The sequence below is a fragment of the Choloepus didactylus genome, chromosome 16 (genome assembly GCF_015220235.1).
Source record: "Choloepus didactylus isolate mChoDid1 chromosome 16, mChoDid1.pri, whole genome shotgun sequence".
In the NCBI taxonomy this organism is placed as follows: Eukaryota; Metazoa; Chordata; class Mammalia; order Pilosa; family Megalonychidae; genus Choloepus; species Choloepus didactylus.
Window position 1 is genome coordinate 67102548 of NC_051322.1, and position 27619 is coordinate 67130166.

At 39.2% G+C, this 27619-nt stretch overlaps 1 protein-coding gene across 2 annotated transcripts in view; it reads right to left on the reverse strand.

Annotated features, from left to right (window-relative positions):
- The window catches only part of LAMA1 (laminin subunit alpha 1), a 145989-nt gene that overhangs the window by 106635 nt on the left and 11735 nt on the right, over positions 1–27619 (reverse strand). For both annotated transcript variants that reach the window (XM_037806175.1, XM_037806176.1), the window contains exons 2-3: positions 8955–9125; positions 8638–8750 (exon numbers count right to left, since the gene is read on the reverse strand). In XM_037806175.1, the coding sequence (XP_037662103.1) occupies positions 8638–8750; positions 8955–9125 (284 nt within the window). The remainder of the gene's footprint in view (positions 1–8637; positions 8751–8954; positions 9126–27619) is intronic.

Consider the following 27619-nt stretch of genomic DNA (forward strand, 5'->3'; position numbering starts at 1 on the left):
TTATCGTGAGTTTGGCAGCTTTGTCACCTCATCAACACGCATGTTTACCGAAGATTTCCAGAATCACGCTTTCCTCCAAAAAAGATAGCAAAAGGTGATTAGTAAAATTTTTATTTTCTTACAATGTAGAGGATAAGAAAACTAAATTTAATGTTTCCATGATCAGGCTTAAAATGATAAGTGCAGAGGATATTTTTTTTCTGCACTACACCTCACTGCATATTTTCAATGGAATGTATATAGTTCTGGGTCTCAGTTTCTTCACCCAGAGAAGGGAATACAAATCCAGACATTCTTTAGATTTTTCACATTGTAAATATTAGATGAAATAATGACTAAAAAAGCACTTTATAAAATGCACAACACAGATATTAAGGTATCACTAACAGATTTGTAATCACTGTCCCCAAGTTTATGCTTCTGCCAATCAAGACCTGTCAAATGATGATACTTGAGAGTTAATTCAATTTTTTCTCTTTCATTATACTGTAATACAATTTGCAAATTTGGCCCAGCCTCTCACACCAATATTCAAATATCTAAAAATATCACCACCACGTTACAAAGCAATTTGGCTGCCTCAATAAAGATTAATAATCACGATGTAATTTAAACATGTGAAGATAAGAAGACTAAACACTGTGTAAGCATGACTTCAGTCCACTGCCTCCCAGTATATGTTCAGTATAATGACATAGTGCTCATTCTAAATAAAGAAAGCAATAGATTCTTTGCTAGGCAATTAGCAGAGAGCAACAACAAAAGGAATCTAATCTCCATCTGTCAAGGGCTATGAAACACACACTTCCATTCACTGTAAATGAAACACTGAGCAATGTTTCTGAAAAAAAAAAAAATGGCAATAAAGATCACATTCGAAAAATGTTTAAGCCATTTGACCTGGTAGCCCCATTTCTGGGAATCAAAGAAAATGGTCAGCATTGCGGCCACAGAAGTACTCCAAATGTTCCTTGCATCATAATTTACAATATCTCTAAAACTGAAGACACCTTAAATGCCCAACAGCGGGGAGCAGGTACAATAAATAATTGTGTACCCAGAGGATGAAATATTATTCTGCCACTGAAAATTACTACAGGAATTTAGCTGCTGGCCATGGAGGAGACACTGGTACTGCACCAGCCCTCTTGCAATAAACAACCAGCAAACTGGACAAAATGTATAAAAAAATGTATTTCAAATACTGGACAACAGGCAGCTCAGGACAGTGATTCCTGAGAGAGACTGTACTGGCTTTCTGCCTGGAGGCACTTTCTTGACTGTGGTTTTTCCATGTCCCATAAGGTCAAATGTACACTTCTCTTTGACCAAGCAATTCCACTCCTGGAGAAATAAAAACATATTTCCAGGAAAAGACTTTTATAAGAATGTTCACCACAGCTTTATTCACAAGAGCCAAAAGGGAAATAACCCAAATGTCCATCAATAAGAGAACGGATACACAAATTTGGTATATTCATGAAATGAAAATTCTACTCAGAAATAAAGGGGACAAACCACTAATACAAGCAACAATGGGTGAATGTCACAGAAGCGAGACACTGAAGAATACACACTGCATGATTCCATTTATGTGAAGTTCTGTTATAGGCAAGACTAATCTAAAATGAAAAATCTAAAGTGAAAAAACTTCCAAACTATGGGGAGAGGAAGAATTGACTGGGAAGGGCACAAGGGAAGATTCTGGGGTGCTGGCAGCTCTGTATCTCTCTAAGGGTGTGGCTTACACATGTGTCTGTGTTTGTCGAAACTCATGCAACTATGCACTGAACATCTCTGCATCCCACTGGGTGTAAATTACTGTGCATCTCGATAAAAAGGGAAAAAAATGAACAAGTTAATTACAGCACTGGATGCACCATATCAGAGCCACCAAGAAGCCAGGCTTTCTCCTTTGCAGGCCTTTTTTGCTGCCTTCTGTCCTTCCTCATCCATGCTCATTGCCTCCTCTCTCCCTTTACCATATCTTCCTTCAGCTGTATTCCTGCCCCCCTAAACTGCTCTTCCTCTGTGTTCTCCATGCACCCCCAAACACTGCAAAACCCCTACACCACTGAATGGAAGAGGTCTGTTTACTTGCCTATATCCCCCACCAGGCCAGAAGCTCCTTGAGGGCAGGGGTCTGTCATAAACAGGAGAAGTGACACTGCATAATGCTGACATGTTTCCTGGAACACGCGTGCGGGAGCTTAGCCTGCCACAGAACACAACCTGCTTTCCGGCTGCCATGCTGTGAGGAAGCCCGAGATGCCAGGAAAATCCCCAGGCCACCCCAGCTGCTCCAAAGTCCCCTCGCAGTGATGTTTCAGCACCACCACATTTGCCTGCAACCAATGAGAGAACCTCAGACACAGCCACTAAGCCAAGCCGTGCCAGAAATCCTGACCCGCAGAGACTGTGAAAGATGTAAAGAGAATGTCTTTGTTTTATGCCATAAGGTTCTTCAGTGACTTCTTACAGAGCAACAGATAACTGGAATAGAAGCCGAATGTGAGAAAATAAAATCAGAAAACAAAAGAAAAACATATCTATGAGAAGAATAGCATCACAGAGACCATGAAGAAAAAGATACACATTTCTGGAGGACAAGATTTAAGTGTGGCTTACGTCCAAGGGATAACAAAGAGCTTAACATTTCTTCCAATCTGTTCATTCTGCCAAACAAATTCGGGAAAAAATATCTGAAGTTGGTTGAGGCCAGTATGAAGTAACAAAATCTGAAATGGAATCATTTTGAATAAATACATGCACACAGTCAAAGTAATTTCTAGCACAGTAGTTCCAGGAAGGGTGTCTGCCTGTCCTCTTTGTCCTGAATAGCCAAAACTCATTTGTAATGAGAAGCCCCAATTTACATGCAGTTCTTGTCCTCAAAGTCTTTAAAGATTTGCTGTCTTAAGATTGTTAAATCTGCCTGGTCTCTTTTTATTTAACCTGTCAATGTGCTTAGCAAATACTTTGTATTTCGAACCTCAACCCAGTTTAGGGCAATTTTTCAGAAATTCTGGAAAAAAAAACAAATGAAAACAAAACAAAAACCAGACTTCCAAATTAATGAGGTTTTGCAAAAACCAGCAAACAAGTGGCTCTTGTCTAAAGGTTTGCATAAAACAAAGGCCCTTCTGTGGTTATGTTCCCACAACAAAGTGCTGCTTCCTAATTAAACCTACACAGAAAATAAAGCACTGCTTCAAACGGCAGCTTTATTTTCAGTGCCGTAGGAAGTGTTTCTTTTTTTTTTTTAACGAAATAGATTTTATCTTTTAATGTCACAAATTCTTAACACACCAATCTGACAACTCCCAGAGAAACTTCCACCCAGGTTTGAATATTTTAAATGGATGATACAAAACATGGATTCATTTTTCCCAGTTCTTGGTCCAAAAATCACACATCAGGTGGCACCCAATTCTATCAGTCACTGCCAAAGTGTGAAAGGAGTGGGAATGTTCTGTGAATCCACAGGGAAAAGGGACCCTGAGGGGCAGCAAGGCAGGGAGACAGAACAGGGGTAGGGTCTTTTGAAGATCGCCAACACTCCAAATCAGGGGACGAGTGGAGTCAAGTTATTATTGATCAGAGAAAAACCACCTAAATGCCAGGAGTGGGAACTGTCATGCAAATTATGGGTAACTCTTAGAGTAGAATATTAATGCAGCTTAAAACATTACAAATACCGAGTTTTAGTTTACTGGGAAATACTAATGCTATAAAGTTAAATAAAGCATCAGGACACAAACGTATATATCATATAATCTCAGCTAGCAGGACAAAACGATCTAATGATTCTGAGCCCAGGATCTTGGATCTCAGTGAATCCTTCCCTGGAGCTAGTTACATAAACTCTCTAAGTCCCATTTTCCTTATCTGTGAAAAGGGGATAATTATAGGACCAACCCCTATGATTATGAGGATTCAATGACAAAATCCAGAGACAGTGCTTAGCAGAGTATATGGCTCACAGTAAATAAGAAATAAATGGTAGCACTCTGCAGCCTTACAGAAAAATGCACGCAGAAGTTTAAAAGTAAAGATGTCAAGACGTTATTGGTGGGTGCCTCAAAGGAAAAGTATTGTGAGAAAATTTTTCTGCCTCCTTACACTTATCTGTACCTTCCAAGTTTTGTACAATGAACCCATGTAACTTTTCTGAACAGAAAAAAATAGAATAATTATTGAGTTCTGTGTTTATTACTTCAAAATCTGCATAATTACACTGCCTAAGAAGGCCGAATTAGCTAACTCTAATTAGATTATAGTAACATCTTGTTTGGTGTTTCTCATCATGATATCTAAAGATCTTTGGGAATCTGAAAGTCATTTACGGAGTATAGATATGACAGAGAGAAAGAAGACTCGTGTAACTACAGTGAGGAATTTGCCAGGCGCTCTACCTTCCTTCACCCTTAATGCGACTGCATTTTACTTTGCTGATTGTATTAAAGAATATCATTCGATATACTTTATGCATTTCCACCCACACCACACAATCAGATCACAAATAAATAAATAACTAGAACAGCTTCAACGTTTCCTCCATCACTCTCCTCAGTACCGAGGTTGTGCCCTGCAGTGGTCTCTCTTAGCTGAGAGCCAAGGACTCCTAGTCTGTGGATTTATTAGAAGGCAGTCCATGATTTCACAATCAAAATTACAGATTTTGCACTTTTGTCCCAAAGTTAAGCTAAGCATATTCTGGATCATCTGGTTGACCGCATCCTAACAAACGATGGTCCCAGGATTTCGACGGCTGGCGCCAAGGGCAATCTACCAACCAGTCGGTATTCGTGCCCTTTGCAAAGCTGTAGACTCTCCCCTGCAAACACATTTTGCTCTGTTTTGGTGGAGGTGCTGGCACTGGACTCTGCAAACCACACCCCTGCTACGCCAGCTGCTCCCTGTTTGGTTCTGCAAGGGGAGGCACTAAAGGGAGGCTGGAGGCTGGAGGGGGGTCGGCACTCACTCCTTCTTGGACTACTCACTCTTCCTGTCGGGGTGACCCCAACAAGCCTTTCACCCAGGTGGCAGCTGTCAACTCCAGTCTCTGGCTGTTGCTGTACTCCTCAAATGAGCATGTCACCCCATCCTGCAGCCTCTAGGTGCTGATAATCCCGACAACCTCCTTGGTTCCTCCTCAACCATTACCATCTCTGAGCTCCCTTGGTGCTCCCTTTTCCGGTTCTCCCACACTTACCCGAAATATGTTCCTTTAAATGACTGGTGTGGTTTGTTTTCCTGACTGGCCCCTGCCTGATATAATACAGTACACAGTGCATTTCACAACGTATTAACTTTTAATGTAGTGTTTCTCAAACTAGAAACCCTTGGGTTCTTCTACTGAGAAATTCCACTATGGGGAATAAATTTTCATAAAAATGAGTGAAGCCCAAAAGATCTTTGGCAATCATAAAATTCAAGACTGTGAAATATGCATGCTCTCTCTCTTTCTCTCTCACAATAATTTATTTAAAATTTTAAGTTCACAAAAAAGATCATCCACTCAATTCAGTGGTAGTCCTAAAGAATAAGCTCTTAAATCACTTGACAATGAAGAGCATTTTACTTATGGTGAGTAACCATATATATGTTTGTTAATTTTACATTTGTTAAAATTGAGTCTTAAGCTTTATTTTTCTTAAATGCAAAATACTACACTCATTCAATTCCCATGGATTGTTTTTTTTTTCCAAGAAAGATATTACTAAATATTTAACAGTGGGCTCCTAAAATATCCCAAATCAATGGAAGAAATGAATAGCAAGCATTATTTTAAAGAAGTAACAAAATAAATTGAATCATTCCTCTTGTAATACGTTACTAAAACAGTCTGTAGTTAAATCTTATTGCAAATCATACAAAATTTATGGACTTTCAGATAACAGTGCTTTTTATCTTTTCTTTAGTTTATCTGCCAAGGAGCCAAACATTTTACACAGAGGCTAAAAACGCAGTAATTCCAACAGCTGTCATCAAATAGAGAATCAAGAATGGGATTTACATCTGTAGTATTTGCCACCATTAAAAAAGCCAACTGATCTGATCATAAAACTTCAAAAGCTAACACATTAAGTTATATGAACACATTTACAATATTAAATTGTTACGACTCTTGATAACAACTAAGGTCTGTCTATAATTTTACTTCAGAAATACATACTTTAGATTTTACGTTTTTATAGGAAGGAAACAAAGCAGTTAAAGGTTGGTTTACTCATTGCCATATTTTATCCAGCTGTGAAAAAGAAGGAGAGGGAAGTTAAAAAAAAAAATAGCATTTATTCACTCAGTGCCTAAAGTGTGCCAAGATCTGGGTATGCAGGAGTGAACAAGGCAAACTTCAATAAATGCCAATAGGGAAAGAAAAGAGAAGAGGAGGAAGACAGATAAAGCTCCGGTCCTCATAGAAAATATAACCTAGAAATTCTCTGGTTCCTCCCTAATGGCCAGCTTGACAAGAAAACACACAAATTTTGCAATGGAAAGAAGTCATCAGAAGGTGTAGACTCATTCCAGATCTGAGTGTCAGTGACACGTAACAAAGGTGGGATATGGGAGAAAACCGGACATAAGAAATCTAAGGGGTGGGTGCAGGAAACAGGACTGCCGAACAAGAAGAAGAGGAAGAAAGGAAAACTAGCAAACACATTTCAGTGTCAACTCGGGGATATGTAACCTCTTGGTCACCTATATCTCGATACAAAGTCAAGTCCCATTCCCCACTGTGATAGTTCCTATTGCAGCTGAAACTTGGTGGCTTACAACAACATAAATTTATTCTCTTGGGTTCTGGAGGTCAGAAGTCCAAAATGGTGACATAGGGCTAAAATCAAGATTTCCACCTTCTGGAGGCTTAGGAGAGAATCATACCAATTCAAGACTGAAGGCTGGAAACTGCTGTTTATACTTCCATAATACTGGAAGCCTAAACTTGGAAAAATGTCTCCTGAGCTTCACACTGTGCCACCTTATTCAGGGTAATTTTCAGAAATTAAATGTTCCTTGTATGTGACTATTCTTGTATTATCCTGCTTTCTACTTACAACTCTGAATAGTTGGGTTGGTTTTTTTTTTGCATAAGGTAATTTTAAAAAAAAATGCACAGATCTTAAGTTTGATGGGTTTTGATAATTGTGTGACCACCATCCAAATCATGACATAAAAGATTTCTATCAACCCAGAAAGTTCCCTTGCTTTGCTTTCCAGTCAATTCCCACCCTGCCCCCTTCCCAGAAATAACTGCCTCTTCACTCCTGAACATTTTTTAAACTATCACTTATTCAAAAAACAATTCATTGCTACATTTCCCAACTACCTATTTCAATTATATAGGGCACATTTCAACTATTTGTCACATTCAACAGATCTAAATATTTCCCATGAAATTTCTGAGTTCCTACAAGAGAACCTGGAATGGAAATAAACTAGAGAATGTCATTTAATGTCTTTTCTGGAGGACTCAAATTACAAATTGTGAAAATAGCTCCAAAATACTTGTCATCTCCCTTTTTCTTCTCTTCTACTCATATTCTTTTCCCCTGCCTTCCCTTTCCCAGAAACACTGGGGCAACCACGGCCCACATCTTATTTCTCTCTTTTCTCCAACGTACCTTTAAGAGGTATAAGAGACTGTATGTTTGGCAGAGCAGCTGGATATTCCCAATTCATGCCAAAGGCTTTGCTTATGCAAATCCTGGGCTAAGCCAGCTGCCACGTGGCTCAGAGGTGACAGATGGGCAAGAGGTTTCACACTATACCTTTTCTTTCCTAAGCTTATTTTCTACATACAACCCTGTACAGTAGCTTTGCACAATGATAAGAATACTGTATGCCCAAAATGCAGGGGCTCTTTGTGCTTGTCCCAAGGGCATCTGTGGGCACCCAGTGCCAAGCTAGACATACTGTCCTGAATGGATAAACATGTCCCATTGACACAGCCTCTAGAACATCAGACATAAGGGAAGCAATTTCACTCATCTTCTCAAAGATACCTAGGGTGATCGATTGAATTACATACCCCAATTTAGACAGGTTCTTAAACTTAATCTGCATTCCTGTGGGTGTGAATCAGTTGGAAAGAGGACCTCTTGGAGATGTTATTTTTAGTCAAGGTGATGCCCGTCTAAACAGGGTGTGCTTTAATCTGGATTACTGGGGGCCTTTTATTATAAAGAGAAGAAACCAAGAGGCAGAAATTGGAGAAGGCTGCACAGGAAGAAGTCAAAAGTCAACAGAAACCAGAAGAGCTGAAAGGAGAGGACAACTTCATGGGAAAGGAAAAGAGATAAAGGACAAGGGACTTGGACGACTCGGAGAAAAGCAAGCCCGGCCAATCTCTTGATTTTGGACTTCTAGTCACAAAACTGTGAGCCAATAAATTCTTCTTGTGTAAGCCAACCCTTTGCCTGGCATTTGTCACAGCACTGAAGGAAGGATCAACACAACAAAAATGGTACCAAGATGATACTACATCCATCTATCACTTGACTTACGCTGGTTGAAAATCAGTGAAACCAGAATGTAAATCTGCTAAGAAACAGGCCAGTCGTTCCCAAAAGTCATCAGAGGAGTACACGTCAGTAGCATGTAAACATTCTTCCATGTTCTGGCCTCACCTACCTGTCTCAAGTCCAGAGTGATTGTGACCCAGTGATATTCTTGCCCGTTCTGAATGCTGGGACTTTGCCACCAGTTATTGGTGCCATCTATAGCATTTGATATCGGGTGGCGTTCTGTCAAAACAAAATAAAACACACACCCCTCTCAGTTCTTGCTTTAGATTTTTTTTTAACACTTCCTAATGGTGAAGCTAGTGGGAATGAATAGCAGTGTAAGTGAGTAGCACAAAGTTGGGGGCTTCCTAATACACGTCTTTAGTAGTCATTTCAGAAAGCAGTTTCCCACTGCGACTCTTGAACAGAAGCAGCAGCACTTGCCTCTGAGATTGGCGCTGCTGCTGTCACAGATGCGGCACTGGGCGTTCCGAACCGGCTGGCCGGGCACGTGCTCCACCAGCTTGCAGAACATCTCGGGCCCCTGCTCACCACAGGTTGCGTTGGCACTGATGTGCGCATTGCTGGCGAGGTTGAGAATGGCAGGAAACAGGCCTGAAAGTCAAAAGTTCACCACATCACCTAAGCCATTTGAAATCCAAAGGGTGAGATACCAGCTCACGCTGCAGGTAAATAAAAAATGGATGATAGGTCTCTGAGCCGAGCGAAGCAAGCCTTCCACAAAAGCAGCACACAGGGTATGGTTTCATGGATACGAAAGTCTAAGACAGTCAGAACTAACCTAAGAGGGAAAAAGGTCACAACAGTGGAGCAGGAGGTGGGGAGTGATGGTGCAGGGGCACAGGGTAACTTTCTGGTATAATGAGAGGTTCTAGACCTTGGTAAAGGTTTGAGTTACACAGGCATATGCAATTGTCAAAAATCACAGAACGGGTACACCTGAGATTTGTGTAGATCCTCGTATTTCGTTGTATATGAATTCCACCTCTAAATATTTTTAAAATCATAAACAAATAGTGATGTGCATGCTAAAATGTTTAGGAGTAAAGTGTACTTACATCTTCAACTTTCTCTGAAATAATGCATCCAAAAATAAGCTGGATTGATGGATGGATAGAGGGATGGATGCATGCACAGATGCGTGATAAAACAAGTATGGTCCAATGTTAACTGCAGACTCTACGTGGGAGTATAGGGGTTCACTACACAATTCTTTCAATTTTTCTGATTGCAAATTTGCATAATAAAATGTTGGGAAAACAGGTTTTAAGACAAGTTGCCCATTGTACTGGTTTGGATGTATTATGTCCCCCAAAACACCATTTTCTTTAATGCAATCTTGTGGGGGCAGATTATTAGTATTGATTAGGTTGGAATCTTTGGATTAGCTTATTTCTATGGAGATGTGACCCACCCAACTGGGGTAATACCTTTGATTAGATTATTTCCATGGAGGTGTGGCCCCACCCATTCAGTGTGGGTCTTGATTAGTTTACTGGAGCCCTAGAAGAACTCAGACAGAAAGAGGTCAGTGCTGCAGTTAGAGAGACATTTTGGAGATGGCCGTTGAAAGCAGGCTTTTGCTGATGCTTTGGAGATACTAGTCCAGAGTTTGCCCCAAGAAGCTAAGCCTAGAGGCATTTTGGAGAACACCATTTTGAAACACAACCTGGGAGCAAGCAGACACCAGCCATGTGTCTTCCAAGGTAATAGAGGTTTTATGGACCTCCATGGCCTTTCTCCAGTAAAGGTACCCTACTGTTGATGCCTTAGCTTGGACACTTTATGGCCTTAAGACTGTAACTCTGTAACCAAATAAACCCCCTGTATAAAAGTCAATCCATTTCTGGTATTTTGCATAACGGCAGCATTAGCAAACCAGAACACCCATGATCCAAAGCATGCATTTGCCCTTGAAACTCAAAACACCTTTCACTTAAAAGAAGGGCACCCATTCTGCGCCCACTTTATTCAGATGCCGTTTGTGCTCACAAGGTCTTTCCCATAACTATTAGGAATTCTTTTCCCTCTCTCTCTTTCTTTATTGTCTGTTTTCTCTGGTGCATAAAGCTTTAGAACACAGAGATCCGGTTTTCAAAATTTCCCTCGATTCAGCATGAATCTTTGCCTTTGTATAGTCCCTTTGTCACAGTTGATTTTTATCTTTAAGCAGCTGGGACCAGCACCAGGACAAACTATTCGGAAAACAATTTCAGGATGGCTGTTAGGAAAGTCACTCCATCCGGTTCTTTAGAGATTTAACTTTATCTTGGTAAAATAGGATAACAGCAATGAAGATCCTATAAAGATCTGGAAACAATGTGCATGATAATGAAGACACAGTGCATATCAACGAGAAGGGTTGCTGGGAACTGCAAGTGGGTACTGAGAGGGGGTCTTAGCTTAGTGGGAGGTTTCTAAATCACCAGAACTTGATCTTCCAAAATCACAGAAGACAATCTTTTCTTTACAAAGAACCTATAGTCAGTACTATTTCTGAAATGTTTCCTTTCCAGTGATATTTGAAATAGCACAGTGTAATTTTAGTAATCTTAGAAGGAATTCAAATATTAATTTTTTTTTATTTTTTAGGTACTGCCTGATATTTCCCATGATCTTTTCTATAATAAAACTTTTGATAATTTAAATTGTAAAATAAAAAAGTTCTTTTTGTAAGAGTTGCTATGTTTAAAAACTTACCATGCTATACGCAAACCATTTTCTGGAAGAAAATATCAGAAACTTGCTGAAGGATGCTTTTGGAAGAAGGTGTCAGGGGCAGAAAATTTTGATTACTTAATAAACTTTGATTATTTTGATTAAAAAAAAAACTTACCATGCATATTTATTTTTGCATCCCCAACAGGAATCAATAAATGTTTGCTAAGGAGAGGCTAGGCCTCCCTATAATTGTGCCTAAGAGCCTCCTCCCGAATGCCTCTTTGTTGCTCAGATGTGGCCCTCTCTCTCTAGCTAAGCCAACTTGAAAGGTGAAATCACTGCCCTCCCCCCTACATGGGATCAGACACCCAGGGGAGTGAATCTCCCTGGCAACATGGAATATGACTCCTGGGGAGGAATGCAGACCCGGCATCATGGGATGGAGAACATCTTCTGGACCAAAAGGGGTATGTGAAAGGAAATGAAATAAGCTTCAGTGGCAGAGAGATTCCAAAAGGAGCCGAGAGAGGTCACTCTGGTGGGCACTCTTACACACAATTTAGACAACCCTTTTTAGGTTCTGAAGAATTGGGGTAGCTGCTGGTAGATACCTGAAACTATCAAACTACAACCCAGAACCCATGAATCTTGAAGACAATTGTATAAAAATGTAGCTTATGAGGAGTGACAATGGGATTGGGGAAGCCATAAGGACCACACTCCCCTTTGTCTAGTTTATGGATGGATGAGTAGAAAAATAGGGGAAGGAAAAAAACAAAGAAACAGACAAAGGTACCCAGTGTTCTTTTTTACTTCAATTGCTCTTTTTCACTTTAATTATTATTCTTGTTATTTTTGTGTGTGTGCTAATGAAGGTGTCAGGGATTGATTTAGGTGATGAATGTACAACTATGCAATGGTACTGTGAACAAACGAATGTACGATTTGTATGACTGTGTGGTATGTGAACATATCTCAATAAAATGAAGATTAAAAAAAAAACATATTAGGTAGTCTTTCAAAGACTTTCCACATAAAACAATGACTTATATTCTGCCCTAATAAAACTAACCTATTCAAGTCAATAGGCTCTTAGCCTTTTAACAGTAAATAGTTATTGAATACTTGTATTCTAGAGTATTATTCTTCATTTTGAAATATAACACAGGCCTACATCATATGCTACGTTTACTAAATTATATTTATTTTCATTTTTAATTTTAAAGGTGATTGTTATTTTTACCACATTGCTTTAAAGAGACTTCTTTTTAAAATTAAAAGTAGTAAGAAGGCTTAACAAGGAAACAGTTGGATCATTTAGTTTAATTTTGCAGTCTGCCAACTTATTATTTTTCATCAACCAGAAGTTAGACAGTTACATTTTATACAATGATCCAGTTCCTAAAGTGACAGATAAATTCCTGGGGGTTGCCCTTACATAGCAGCAGGAGCTGATATTTATTCTTTTGGGTAGTGAGGCAAATGACAGTTTCCATCATCCTTTAGGACCATAATTTTGTGAGCTAATAATTAAAAGTACCATACGCTTTTAAACCGTGGTCTTTTAATCCACGTGGCTAAAATGGCACTGGCTGGCTCTGTATCACATGTGTGCATTTAGATTTGCAGCACGATCAACTCCATCCATTCTCTCACACAGACTAATTCACAGGATCACAGGCAGTAAGTAGCCCCAGGTGAAGTAAAGAAATCAAGGTCACAAGACTTGATTTAACAATGCAGATCTCTGACATCAGCAAATGCTTTACCAGTTAGGTTAACAAATGTCTCTACTTTCTCTTTATTCTCCACCTTCAATAGCCAGACATCAAGAGAATTCCCCTTGCCTGGCCAGAGCGCCTTCCCACTTTGGAGATCAAGGGCCTTGCGTTACAGAGGGAATGGGGGAGTTTGGGGGCACCACCCTCCGTACACGGACGCAACGGAGAAAAAGAATATCAAACCTCAGGAACATACACATACACAATTTTGGTGGATAACATCTCAATTTTAGTAATCAGCATCAGGCAGTTCTTTATACTAGACAAGTTTTAAAGAAATTCCATTTTTCCTTACCTTGCTAGTCTTCTACTTATACTTTTCATAAAAATAAATTCCTTCAATAGCCTGGCTGTGCAAAAAAAGAAAAAAAAGAAAAAAAAAAAAAAAAAGAAAGAAAAAGAAAACTCCAAAAACTTTAAATAAATCATCTCACAAAAATATCCAGCTTGATATTCACTAAAACTAAATATTCCTTGTTAGATAAGCTAATGTTTGAAAAAACATTTGCTAAAGATTATTCCTTGTATATTACATTTACTGTCACCGCATAGTTCCAAAATAATTCTTATTCCTAGTTGCACATTATTCCATGTGTTAGAAGATGACAGATGGAAATATACGTTGAAGAAAGCATGCTTTAAAAAGCTTTTTTTTTTTAAGTCCCTAATGCTGAATCATTTCAAAGACTACTGAAATAATTCAATAAAGTGAAACTACATGAGAATCAGTAGGAGGGGGGTTAGGAAATAAAAAGAGCAAGGAAGGGCATCGGGATCAAAAATGTACCAAGAACAAAAGTTTGATTTTACATGTGAAAATCAAAGGCAGAATTCAGAATTTAGCATGATACAAATGTAACAGTTTTCCATTACTTGGTTATGTACTTAGTAAGTTAGACCATATATTTTGTTGAGATCCTTTCTTTACTTTAGTTACTGTTAACTGTAATACTAATTTATGGCTTTCCTCCCATTCAGAATCCACGATGGAACCATTTTTCTCTCAGTGTATTTAACCAGCAGTTAAAGACTAGAGAATGGCAAACTCTATGGAGCATGAAATAAATTCCTCCTCTTTCACCAGCAGACCAGCAGTCTTTTTTTTTTTTCAATCCCCTTTTTCATATCCTGAATACACAGGGCCTTCTTAAAAGCATTTCAGGACCATGTTAATCTTCTGGAAAGTTCCCTTATTAACATAAGGTGAAAAAGTGCCACCAAGCAGAGATAGACAATCATGCTTACCATACAATTGCCAAAGTTTTCAGCTGAGAGAATTCCAGAGAGTTTATTAGTTTATGTTAAATTCCTGGGCTTTTTCTCAGTAGAGCATATTTTCCCAGACTTCAAAAGTAAAGTATCTAAAATGTTGACTAGACCCGAGGCCGCTGCAACAACTTCTTCATCAATATTTTTCAAACGATTCAGAGCCTTATTGCAATTGTGTAAAGAAAGCATGCATTTTTTTATAATGCATGTTTTTCCATTTTGCAAAAAAAAAAAGTTTTTGAGTCCTAGAAAATGTTATATTTGTCTAATCCATACTCAAAATCAATATGATGTCCTGAAAAAAAAATGATTTGCAGTTTTTAGCTTAAGGGTCTGGACCATTATTTTCAGATCATTTTTCCCCCAGACTGAAGTAAAGGTTATGAATATTTTACAAAGTTGAATAATCAGAGTGGCTTCTGGTATCAGGGGTTTTTATTTTGAAAAACAATCATAGCTGCTTATTAAATCTATGGAGAAATTTGGAAAAATGGGAATTTAAGTTTCTAAATTGAGACATATGTCATATTTTTTAACACTCAAGTCCATTTTGTTCTTCATTTACCTAGCTTTCACACATAACTAAACAGACTTCCTTAACCATCTCCAAATTGATTAGAGATGTCTGGTATTAGAAATAAACTACCTTGTTTCCCAGAACACATTCTTGGAAACATGGTAGTCATGTGACTGGACAGTAGAAAAACAGTATCTCTGCTAACTACAAATGGCATTATTCATTGAAAAATCCCAAAAGTTATTTTTTTTAATTTTTATTTTGAAATAAATTCAAACTTACAGTAACAGTTGCAAAAATAATACAAAGCCCATTCACAGAACTCCAGCCTACCCCAACCCCCCTCCACCGATACCCTGATCTTGTACCAACTTTAATATTTTGTCACTTTACCATTTCTTTCTTTTCCTCCCTGTCTATCATCCATCATCTATTGCTCTATCTTCTGAATATATGAGAGCAAGTTGAACACATCTTTGAACAAACAATATAATTCACATATACATTTCCTATGAACAAGAATATTCATTTATGTAATCGCATTAAGTGTAGTTAAGAAGTTCAAGAAATTTAACATTGATATAAAGCTTACATTCTATATTTCATTTTTTTCTTATTTCCCAATTGTGCTCTTTTGAGCCTTTTCTCCTCTGTTCTTAGATCTCATCCAGGATCATCTATGGCATTTAAATGTCATTATCTATTTAGACTGTCTTTTTTTTCAATTGTAGAAACATATATACAGCATAAATCCAATTCCAACCCCTCCCAAGCATTCACAATGTTGCAATGCCATCACCTTCCCACCATCCGTTACTAGAAATTTCCCTTCACCCCAAACAGAAACCCTACACTTCATTTCTTATTAACTCTCCCTTGCCCCTTCCCCCACTTCTAGTAACCCATACTCTACTTTTCATCTCTATTATCATGTTCTCTGATACTTCCTTTGTGTTTACCGTGGGGCTTAAATTTAACATCTTAAGTCTATAACAATCTTGTTTTCTTTGATAGCAACTTAACTTCAATATGACACATAAACTATGTTCCTATACTCCTCCATTTCCCCACCTTTATGTAGTTCTTGTCAAAAATTACATATTTTACATTGAGTCCAAAAGCACTGATTTATCATTACACTTTATGTATTTTAGATCCTGTAAGAAATAAATAGTGGGGTTACAAATCAAAAACACAGTAGTATTGGTATTTATACTTACTATGTGATCTTTACTGGAAATCTTCATTTCTTCATGTGGTTTCAGTCATTTGTTTAGTGTCCCTTCCTTTCAGCCTGCACAATTTCCTTTAGCATTTCTTATAGGACTAATCTACTGGTGATGAAGTCCCTCAGCTTTTGATTATCCGGGAATGTTTTCATCTTCCCCTCATTTTTAACCTCCAGGTGTTTGTGAATTTTCTAAGTCTCTGATGGTTGACTTTTATTTGTATTCCATCGTGCTCAGAGAATGTACTTTGAATAATTTCAGATTTTTTAGATTTATTGAGGTTTGTTTTATGTTCAAGCCTATGGTCTATTCTGGAGAAAGTTCTGTGATCATTAGAGAAGAATGTGCATCCTGGTGATTTGGGATGTAATGTTCCATATATGTCTGTTAAATTTCTCTGTATCTCTCTCTCCTTTCTTTGTTTCTGTCAGTAGGGCTCCCTTTAGTATCTGAAGTAGGGCAGGTCTTTTATTAGCAAAATCTCTCAGCATTTGTTTGTCTGTGAAAAATTTAAGCTCTCCCTCAAATCTGAAGGAAAGTTTTGCTGGACAAAGTATTCTTGGTTGGAAATTTTTCTCTCTCAGAATTTTAAATATGTCATGCCACTGCCTTCTCGCCTCCATGGTGGCTGCTGAGTAGTTACTACTTAGTCTTATGTTGTTTCCTTTGTATGTGGTGAATTGCTTTTCTCTTGCTGCTCTCAGAACTTGCTCCTTCTCTTCAGTATTTGACAGTCTGATCAAAATATGTCTCGGAGTGGGTTTATTTGGATTTATTCTATTTAGAGTTCGCTGGGCATTTATGTTTTGTGTATTTATATTGTGTAGAAGGATTGGGAAGTTTTCCCCAACAATTTCTTTGAATACTCGTTCTAGAACTTTACTCTTCTCTTCCCCTTCTGGAACACCAATGAGTCATATATTTGGACGTTTTATTTTATCTATCATATCCCTGAAATCCGCCCCTTTGATTTTTTTGATTTTTTTCCCCATTCTTTCTTTTGATCTTTCATTTTCCATTCTGTGGTTCTCGAGGTTGCTGAGTCATTGTTCAGCTTCCTCTAGTCTTGTACTATGAGTATCCAGAATCTTTTTAATTTGGTCAACAGTTTCTTTTATTTCCAAAAGATCATCTATTTTTTTATTTACTCTTGCAGTTTCTTCTTTATGCTCTTCTAGGGTCTTCTTCATGTCCTTTATATCCTGTGCCATGCTCTCGTTGTTTGTCTTTAGTTCTTTGATTAATTGCTCCAAGTACTGTGTCTCCTCTGATCTTTTGATTTAGGTGTTTGGGTTTGGGTTATCCATATCGTCTGGTTTTTTCATAGGCTTTAAAATTTTCTGTTGTTTTTGGGCTCTTGGCATTTGCTTAACTTGACAGGGTTCTTTTAGGATAAAAAGGATTATTCAGACACCAATCTCTAATTTGTCAGCTATACAGCTTGGTGGCATACACTTTCTCTAACTAACCAGCAGATGGCGACTGCGAGTCACCTATTCCCCTCAAATCAGTTCTCCCCAGCTTTGTCTTTGTAGTGTGTGGGGCTCTGGTTCTTGTGGGGTCCAACTGGTGCAACAAGTTTGGGTGTGTTGTTGGTGCTGTCCACCCTGAATGTGGGGCATGTGTCTAAGCAGTTAGGAAGGCAGGGCAGCTTTAATAACCAAACATCCCAGGTGTTCCTGGAGATTTGAGGCTGTTGCAAGAGTCTAAACCTTCATTTTCAGTCTTGCCACAGATTGTCTCTGCTGCTGACCCACAAGTCCTTGGTATTGTCATAGGGTCCCTGGGATTTCCGGGTGGGTTCCTCTTCCCAGCCATGCCCTTCTACGGCGTCTGCTGGGGGAAAGCTGTGCTACATCACAAGTGAGTGCCATCCCTCAAGGGAAGCCCTGGGCCACCGGGCCATGCAGGGGCGTTCCCAGCCTGCTGTAAAGATGGCTGAATGGGGCATGTTAATTTCCCCCTTTTTGCACAGCTCCACCTTCCCAGCTCCAGGACAATTAGCTGTGGGTGCACAAAAGGCTATTGTCCATGCCCAATATTTTGGCGTGTGCACGGTGTTGCCAGAAACACTTCCCATCCCACTGGGTCCCTTGGCACGGCTCTGGACTGTGTCTCCAGCGCTGGGCAGGAGCATTCCCAGCCCACTGGGAAGATGGCTGCAAGGGGTGTGGTTTTTTTCTCCTTTTGGCTCCCCTCTGCCTTCCTTGCTCCAAGACAATTAGCAGTGGGTCCACAAAAGGCTGTCTTCCACACCAGATACTGAGGCATTCGCACAGCCCTTTCCTGCTGCGCTTCACTGTGTGGTTCTTGCTGCCATATCTGCAGCCGCTTTTGGGTTTTTTAAAAAAAGAACTAGTCCACCTCCAAACACCAACCCACGGTTTCCCCACACTGCAGTGTGGCTGCCAGACATTCAACCGGCTCACTCACTCATTTCAGAACGCGGACTCCCAGTTTCACCACGTGCACGGTCCCTGTGGATTTAGCAGACCTAGTCCAGCTGGTGCATCGCTGATACTGGTGTTCTGGGTCACTTTCTGGCCTCTGTCTAGTATTTTTCATGGGGGTGTTTTTTTTCCCTGTCTCTCCTAGCTGCCATCATCTTAGGTTCTCTCCCAGAAGTTCTTAATAGCATTCCAGGTTAATAAAACCAAAATATTCTAATAACATAATATTCCAGATCAATACTATGAAGGTATTTTAAGGACATGACTTTTAGGATGTCGTGTGAATTAACATTTAGGAACCCATCATCCGTGATTTATACCTATGAGTCAGAAAAAGCAGGTGAGATGCTTGAGTGAGAACTGGCAGATCAAAGCCCTAGGCTAAGATGAATGAGCTCTTCCTGACACCAAGGCTGGCAGAATCAGAAGGGAAAGAGAGACGCCTACTCACAGATTCTGATAAAGTCTAATATGAAAAATGTGTCAATATTTAAAATAGATTAGAAGGGAATCTGGAGCAAGAAAGCCAGTGAGGAGGCACATCCATCCGGACAGAACCATGAGGAAACATGCCCAGGCAGTGGAAAGTCTAGAATCCTTCAGTGGCTCCTTTTGTTGCTCTTCAAATCAATTTCAGCTTTCTTCCCCTCCACACTTTACACATCTCCATGTCCTCCTTATCCTTCAAGCTGAACCCAGGTCTTTCCTGAACCCCCAGCTAATGTAAATGTGCTGTTTTTGTCCTCCTTAAAGTCAGCACCTTCATCACTCCACTCACCACTGATTTGTACAGAGGTTGTTAATTTACTGACTATTTCCCTCCAAAACTTCTCCTCTTGCTACCACTTCCCCAAAAACCAAACACAACTCTCAATCAGCCTGTACGCGCCTCTGGGGCAGAAGCCATGTCTTATTCGAGGTAGGGGAATACCCGACCCATGTGAATGTCCAATAAAGCCTGATGGAAAGAATGAATGAATGAATGAGTGTTCATTCACCCATATAAATGAATGAGTGTTCACTCCAGGGCATGGGGCCAGAGGTTGAAAACTCTAGATTCTCATCCTGGCTCCACCGTGAACTAACTACATGTCCTTGGGCAAGTCAACCTCTCACAGCCTCTGGCTCCCCATGTATTAAATGAGTAGCTCTATGAATCCTGTTTTTAAAAACACCATGATTCTCGAATTTTACTTTAAAAGACTATCAGGTAAATCTGCCCACCATTTCCTCTCTCACTATTTGGAAAATGTGGTAAGAAAAGCTTTTTTCCATCCAATGTACAGAATAGTAAAGAGAAATAATTGGGCAATTCTTTGATCACCTTGGATCAAAGAAACAGACAGAAATATAAAGTGGCATTATTATTCTTTGTTTCTGTGCATTTCACATTGAAGTTGACACTTTTGTTTAAAAAACTGTCAATAAAATGTTCTGTATTCTGTTCAGAAGGATGACAAACAAGCCATAATGAGTGGGAGGGTTAGTAGAAGTAATCATTTGTGGATAAGGGTGCTCAGGTAAAGTTCAAGTTCATCAAGCCTTTAAATCCATCACTTTGTCATTCAAACTTCTAATTCTGGAGACTCTGATGTTATCACTACATTCAGGCATAGCAATGAACCAATCACATGTGGAATACAAGCAGGAAAGTCACTCTTAGGAGCACCAAACTTAGAAGGAGTTGGAAGAGAAACAAACGAACAAACCCTTGCCTAATCCCCAGTAAGTGTATAAATCTACATCATGTGGAATTATTTCAAAACAATAGGTTCTATTTGGTATGCTGTATTTAATGTCCAACCTGTTCATGTCTAGGCTTAAAATGGGAATGAATGTGAATTCTAATCATTTTATATTAACTCTGTTAGAATCCAAACTCTGTTAGAATCACTTAGCTCCTGTCAAAGGCGGCAGTGGATAAGGAGCAAGAACTCTGGCTCTTGAGTCTAGCAGCCCTGGGGTAGAATTCCAGGTCAACCTGGGTATTTTTGTTGAGCATTAATTGAGATAATGGGGGTAAAGGGCTTGATACAATCTATTAAATGTTCAACAAATAGCTGCTATTATTTTCATATTATCAGTGGACATCGCTGATACAAATTTCCTCAAATATAATTAGATATCACAGAGATACCTGAAGCTCTGTTTCTCTGCTTAAATTTTAGATGAAGTAGTTGATTTGCATTTAGGAACTACAGGATACGAAAAGTACATTCTTTTAGGCAGAAGAAATTCATTCAGCCCTGAATAAATTGCTTTCATTAAATATAAGTTATTTGATTTCTCATATTTGATGTTCAAGCATATTTTCTGGTTCCCATCATTTATGAAAATTAGGAACTACAAGCATATACAAAAGGAGTGAAAAGTTAAGAAGGAGGAAGATTTAAATATAAATTATTTATAGCAGCACATCTCCAACCATTAAAACATGTTCAGGATGCTATCTGTAAGCCACAACAAATTCTGATCTTACCCCAAACTTTTTTTTTTTTTGCTAGAAAACAATACAAATATACCTGGACGTTATAAAGTAGGCATATTTGAAAATTAAACGTAAATTAAACCACTACCTTCATTCCTGATACTACAATTTCCAAGAGGCTGTATCTTTACTTCTGATTCATGAGCAATCAACAGTGATTCCTTACACTTCAGATTTTTTCCTCTGCTCCCTCCCCATGAGTAATCTGTGAGCAAACATTTTCTCATAATAAGAGTCTACCACTTAAAGAAATTCTGTTTCAAGTTGTTTATTATAAATTAAAAATTATTTCTAACTATGGCTAAATGATCTTGATTCATACATCAAATACCAGTAGTCTAAGAATGTTCAAATAATATAACATCAAAGCTAGATTTAAATAAGTAAGAATCCTGCTTCCTTAACGTAAAACAGGGCTTTCATTCCAATAAGAATTATTCAAAAGTTACGAGTTATTTTATTACTCAAATAAAGAAATATCTGATACTTGCAAGCACTTTGAAATGAAGTGAGTTGAATCCTTTAAGCTAAGGTGATGGAGCATTTCCAACTGCAGTCAAAAGCACAAAATAATGGCTCCCCTCACCACCCCTCCCCCACCCACAAAAGCAAATATTTGGTTTTTAGATTAAAGCAACTTAATCATTGATGGCTGTTTGTAAAAGAAAAGCCTTAAAATATTCTACAGATTCCACTGGGAAAGCAGAAAGAAAGGAAGAAAGAAAGAAAGGAGCAAAGAAAGAAAGAGAGAGAGAGAAAGAAGAAAGAGGGGGAGAAAGAGAGGAAGGAAGGGAGAGAGGGAGGGAGGGAGGTTCATGTAGAGCGGGTGAAAAACGTCAAATCCAAACTCCTGGGAATCTGGCATTTAACAAAGTTGACTTTTTTTTCCTCACATGAGAAGATGAAGAGAAGTTTAATCTCAAAAAACACAAGGAGGGAGGTGAGCAAAGGGACTTAGCAGGGTTTTCCTAAGAATTCTATTTCCATAGCAATGCATTCAAAGTGTCCTTGAAAATGACAGGTTTTTACTGTCTGATAAATACAGTAAAAACAAGTTAGAAACAAAGATTGCAGAAAAATACTGCATTATCAGCATCGGCTTACTTCTCCCACAACAGTTGGTTTAACACTTAATTTGATGACTGTGATTTTTGCTTCAGTAGCACAGTTCACTTGCAAAGAAAAAAATATAATTCGCATATTGCAAAGTGGTTTTCTTTTGTTGCCAAGGACAAGAATTTAAATATTCTTGCAGTTTAAGTCATCATTGTACATAGGCAGAACATAAAAGTACTAAAACATACACTTAACAACATGCACATATATTTTTCAGTTTCATATCATTCCTATTTTCCTAGAAACTGCCCTCCTTCCTTCCAAATCCTTGCAGGAGTGAGCTCAGCTTAAAGGAGAGTCAAAATCAAGTGCAACCTTTAGGTTGACTATTGACGGCACTGTTTGAGTAAAATGCAGTTATTTTAAAATACAGTTACATTTTTCTTATATAATTTATAGTGTTTACAATGTTTATATAGTTTTTGTCTAACTACTTAAAAACATCAATTCAGCATTCTCTAACCAGCCCAAACTCTTCCAAAACATCACCAACTTTTCTATAAACACTTCAAGGTCTTAGCTATTTCTTCCCTTTCTTCTATCAGCTCTGAACACTATTATGTACATTTCACTTGCTTATGCTTTAATACGTTAGCATCCCTGGTCAGGAATTTGCTCAAGGCCATTTCCTGGGCCTGAGGCTGGAGCAATCACTCTTGGTTTAAGGCTATGCTGTCCCTCCCTTAAAATTCTTAGTAATTTTTAAACAAGGGGCCCCACATTTCCATTTTGCACGGGGGTCCTCAAATTCTGTACCTGGTCCTGGGTACTCCTAACGGTAGTTTCCATCAGGAATTGTCCTGACAAGTGCCCACGGGCCACTGAGTCTGGTCAAAACATTTGGCATTCGAGATGCCCAAAGTGCCACAAGGCAGGCTGGACACACTGCACCGCAGGTACTTTTATTCCAGTAGAAATCTTTATTCGGCATCTTAGAAACAAAGAAGTCATTTTAGATATCTTTCACCTTGTGGACCAATTGTAGGCAAATATATTTAACAACTAGAGTAAACACTCCAATCAAAGGCACACAGAGTTAGGTTATATCGGTGTCATTCTCACTGGGATTGATGATACTGTATGTTCTCAGTTCTAATATCATTTTTTCCCTGAAACTGGGCTGCCTCTTGATATAAACATATGATTAAATATGGTAGTTTTTTCTATTTTTTCTAATTTTTCACAAAGCCATTATAAATCAAGAATGTCTTTAAGAATTGCGTGTATTCATTGTCTCCAGGTCTTTGCCTCACCTTCTCTCTTCACTCACTTCAATTAGGATTCTATTCCTTTGAATAATTAAAAATGTCCTTTTCAAGGTCTCTAACAACTTCCATCTTTCTAAGTACAACAATCAGTTCACCTTCATCTTACTTGATCCCATGGCATCTTCTGCCAAAAATGGCCGCCTGCCCTTTCCCAAAGCCCATCTTCCCTGGGCTCCACGATACTGCAGACAGCTTATTTTCCTCCTATCACAGCCACTCGTGGTCGTCTCCTTTGTCCTCCTCGAGATGACCACATGAATGGTCTCCTATGGAAATGCTCATTCACCATACAGGCACTTGCTCCTGGGGTAAACTGGGAAGGAGCTTCCTTTCCCCAAAAGAAATCATCTCCAAAACAAGAGGAGCAACTTAAAATATATTTGATTGAGGGGCAAAGACCTGGGGTTTCTGCTCTGTGTGCCCAACAATTCCTTGTTCATTATTTTTAACCTTAACTTAGATAATGAAGCATCAAATGTGTAAAGAAGTGAACACACTGGGTGACAGAATTAGTAGAACCTCAGCAGTGGCTATAATAAAATGAGAGTAAGTTGAATAACGATAAATGCAGGACCTATGACTTTTATCCCCAAATACAACTGCAAGCCCAAAAGCACAGTCTTGGCAAAAGTGGAAGAGATGTTGTAGATCCTGTGACATGACAGGCTTGTACAAGAATAATGCTACCAAAAAAGTTAATATGAGCTAAATTAAAAAGATCAAACCTTTGAAGACGGAGGAAGATGAACCTTAGCATCGACAAATCTGATAGCTATCATTTAACCCAAGACATCCAAATGTCCCTCTGGGCCTTGACTGTGCAAAGAGAGTGGGGAATTAGATCAATGCTTCTCAAACTTTAATATGCACAAATCACCCTGGGATCTTGTTAAAAAGCAGATTCTGTTTCAGTAGATCCAGTAGAGTCTTCCTGTCTAACAAGCTCCCGGATGATGCCACTTTGAACATCAAGAGATCGGATCATCTCGTGGGTTTTTTACAGCTCTAATATACTCTGGGTCTGGCCAGTTCAGCCAAGCCTTGGTGCAATGACCATCAGACTGATTAGTAAGACAGTGGTCATGCCTCAGCAGTCTTCTTTTACTATTTAACCACAGCCCCAGATTCCACCTCCTGCACTCAAGTGTTGGAGACCACTGGCAACTATTCCTAGAAAGAATGCAGAGCATCAGTTAAAACAAAGGTTGGTGGCTTATCATTAAGAGGAAAAACTTCAATGGCTCCAAAATTAAAGGCATAACATATGAACAAAGTCAACTGAGCAACAACTAGGGAAACCTATTAAGGCAAACCAGAAGGGGTCAGGCCCCCAGAACCAGGTGGGGCTCTGCTCCCCGAACTATGGACTTCCCGGACCCATTATTCCCGAAAGAAGCTGCCACCAGCCTGTGTCCTCCATATAATGCAATATTACATAACCATTGAAAAGGATGCATTTGAAGACTACTAGTGACAGGGGGAAATGCTTATAAATAGAGTGTTAAAATGCAATATTACATAACCATTGAAAAGGATGCATTTGAAGACTACTAGTGACAGGGGGAAATGCTTATAAATAGAGTGTTAAAATTAAAGAAGGATATCTATGTAGCCCAAAATTCCTGACTAAGGGCCACCCCTCTCTGTCTGTGTCCTGTCTGCTGGGCAGCCACCAGGCATGTGGCCACAGGGCCTGCAGGGAGCCTCCAAACAGGATGGAGAAGTGGACCCAAAGCTCAGGAGGAAGTGTGCCCCCTGGCTGCATTGAACCCCAAGTCTGAGCTTCCCACGGGACAGAAGCAGAAAGAAGAGCTTTCAGGAGGGCCTCGTGTACACAGGGTGGGGCAGCCTTCCTATTCTAGTAAAGAAAACAGCCTAAAAGAGCATTAAGGAAGTTACGGTCCTCCATCCCTGGAGATCCAGCTGCCCTGCCTTCTCCAAGCTTCCACATTTCATCAGTAGGGACTCCCGGGCCCGTCTCTTTTCACTCTTGCTCTTATTGAAATAAGATTTTAAAAATCATTCCCCCTTTATTTTCTATGTTCTTTGCTATATCATAAGTTTATCATGATGACACTGACAGGGAAAAATTACTTTACGTCCACACTTCGGTCAGAAGGAAATCAGGACCTACGCTGGCCCACGTTAAAAGATGACTCGCAAACAAACCACATGTACACACATCATCTTTAATATTTAATATTTGATTTTCTTTGAAAACAATCTGCTGAAGACCAAATGGCTGATCTACTTCATAGTCCACTGTGATTCACATACAGGTTCCCAATTTTGAGCAAACAGTAAACCCTTAACTGGTATGCTGACAAATGGAGGGGGTCTATTCAATGAATTCTTTTCAGTTTAAGTCCAAAGTTGCCCCTTCTATGCTACTCCTTTTCCCCTCCTTGCATCTCCCAGCCCCCTTCCCCATTACCACCGAGCATCCCCTGCTGTGTTCTCCATCCCCTTGGCTTCTGCAGAGAAGCTTGGCATTTTGATGCCTTATTTATTTACAGCAGAATCTCAGTCTTCCTTTCAACTTCCAGGACTGTGCTCCCAAGCAGCCAGTACAGGGCTTTGGCATCAGGCCTTCCTTTCTTCTTAGGGTCTGCAGTTTCCCACAAAAGTCTCCTTCATTTGAGTTTGCCGATGATTACTCAAACTGAGGACAAAACTGAGGTTTGACTCAAGGTAAACATCATTTAAACACACATGGTAACTGGAACAATATCTAAAATTCACTTTAAGATACTTCCGTATACTGTGTGATACAGTATATGTATGTGTGTGCTTGTTACTTAGGTTACACTAGTTATAGCTAGTATTCAATTCCACGATGCACATTCCAGGGATCAGCTGGAATTCTAATGAGGAACACCATCCATATTCCAGAAACTCACTAGAGTGGTCCATGGACACCGGCACTTTGCTAATTAGCCTGGAGATGATCCAAAATGGGTTATTAGCAAAATCAGTGGATTGTCAATAGCCCGATAAACCAAAGAAATGGGTTCTCAATGGAGAAATTCAGGGCAGTTATGGTATCTGTACAAATTAAAATACTTCAGATGGACACCAGGCTAAAGAGGCTGGCAAATCCTCTCCCCCACAAAAAAACACTGGATAGTAGATAAAATTTTCAGAACCAACGATTTCAGGGCTCTGAAAATCAACCAAAGACAAACAACAAATTGAGAAGCTGTTATTCATGAAAATCTGGTTCGTCTTGGGTAGCAGGAGTCAGAAGCTTTTTGGGGGGCTGCCCTCCTCCCTCCCAGGCTGGGTTGGCCTGGTGGTTTCAGGCCGTGAAACCTAGCCTCAGTGCTAGAGACAGATGGCTGACTTGTGAAAATACACACCTCGTGATGTTGTCAGTGAAAGCAGTAAACTCAGCAGAAAACAAATGGTGAAAGCTTGTGGCTCTGCTGGCCTGAGGGTGCAGGGCTAGCAAGAGCCAGGGACAGGCTCCTGGGCCGGACAGAAATTCAACAGAGATCCTGGAGACATGAGCTCCATAGAAGTGCCAGCTCAGCTCTCATACATCCCAGGCTTTCTTATTCAAAAGGAATAACATACTTAAGAAAATATTTAACAAAAGAAACGTAAGACTTGTATCTCTCAAAACTACAACATATATTGGAGCTATTTCTTATTCACAGACTTGAAGACTCAATACTGTTAGAAATTCTCCCCAAATTGATTTAGAGATTCAATGGAATTCCTAACAAAATCCTAGCAGGCTATTTTATAGGAATTGACCTGCTGATGCTAATGGAAATGCACAAGGATCTAGAAGACTCAAAGCAGTTCTGAAAAAGTGAACAAGTTGAATGACTTAAAACAACCTATTTCAAAACTCATCATAAAACCGAAGGAATCCAGATGGTATTATACTATGAACAGACATATGATTTATGGAACAAAATAGAGAGTACAGAAATACACATCTGTATTCATGGTCAATTGATTTTTGACAAAAGGTACCTAGGCAATTCAATAGAGAAAGGATAACTCTTTTCAACAAACTGTGTTGGGACCACTGGATATCAAAAAAAAAAAAAAAAGCATAAGAATGAACTTAGACCCTTACTTCCTTACCATACAGAAAAATTAACTCAAACTGGATCACAGATCTCAAAGCATAAAACTTGCAAAAGAAAATATAGAAGAAAATCTTTCTGACCTTGGGTTAAGAGCTCTTACATATGACAGCAAAAGAATGATGCATGAAAGAAAAAACTGGGAAATTGGACTGCATCTGTGCCAGTTAGTGTATATTATGTCCCCCAGAAAAAGCCATACTGCTTAA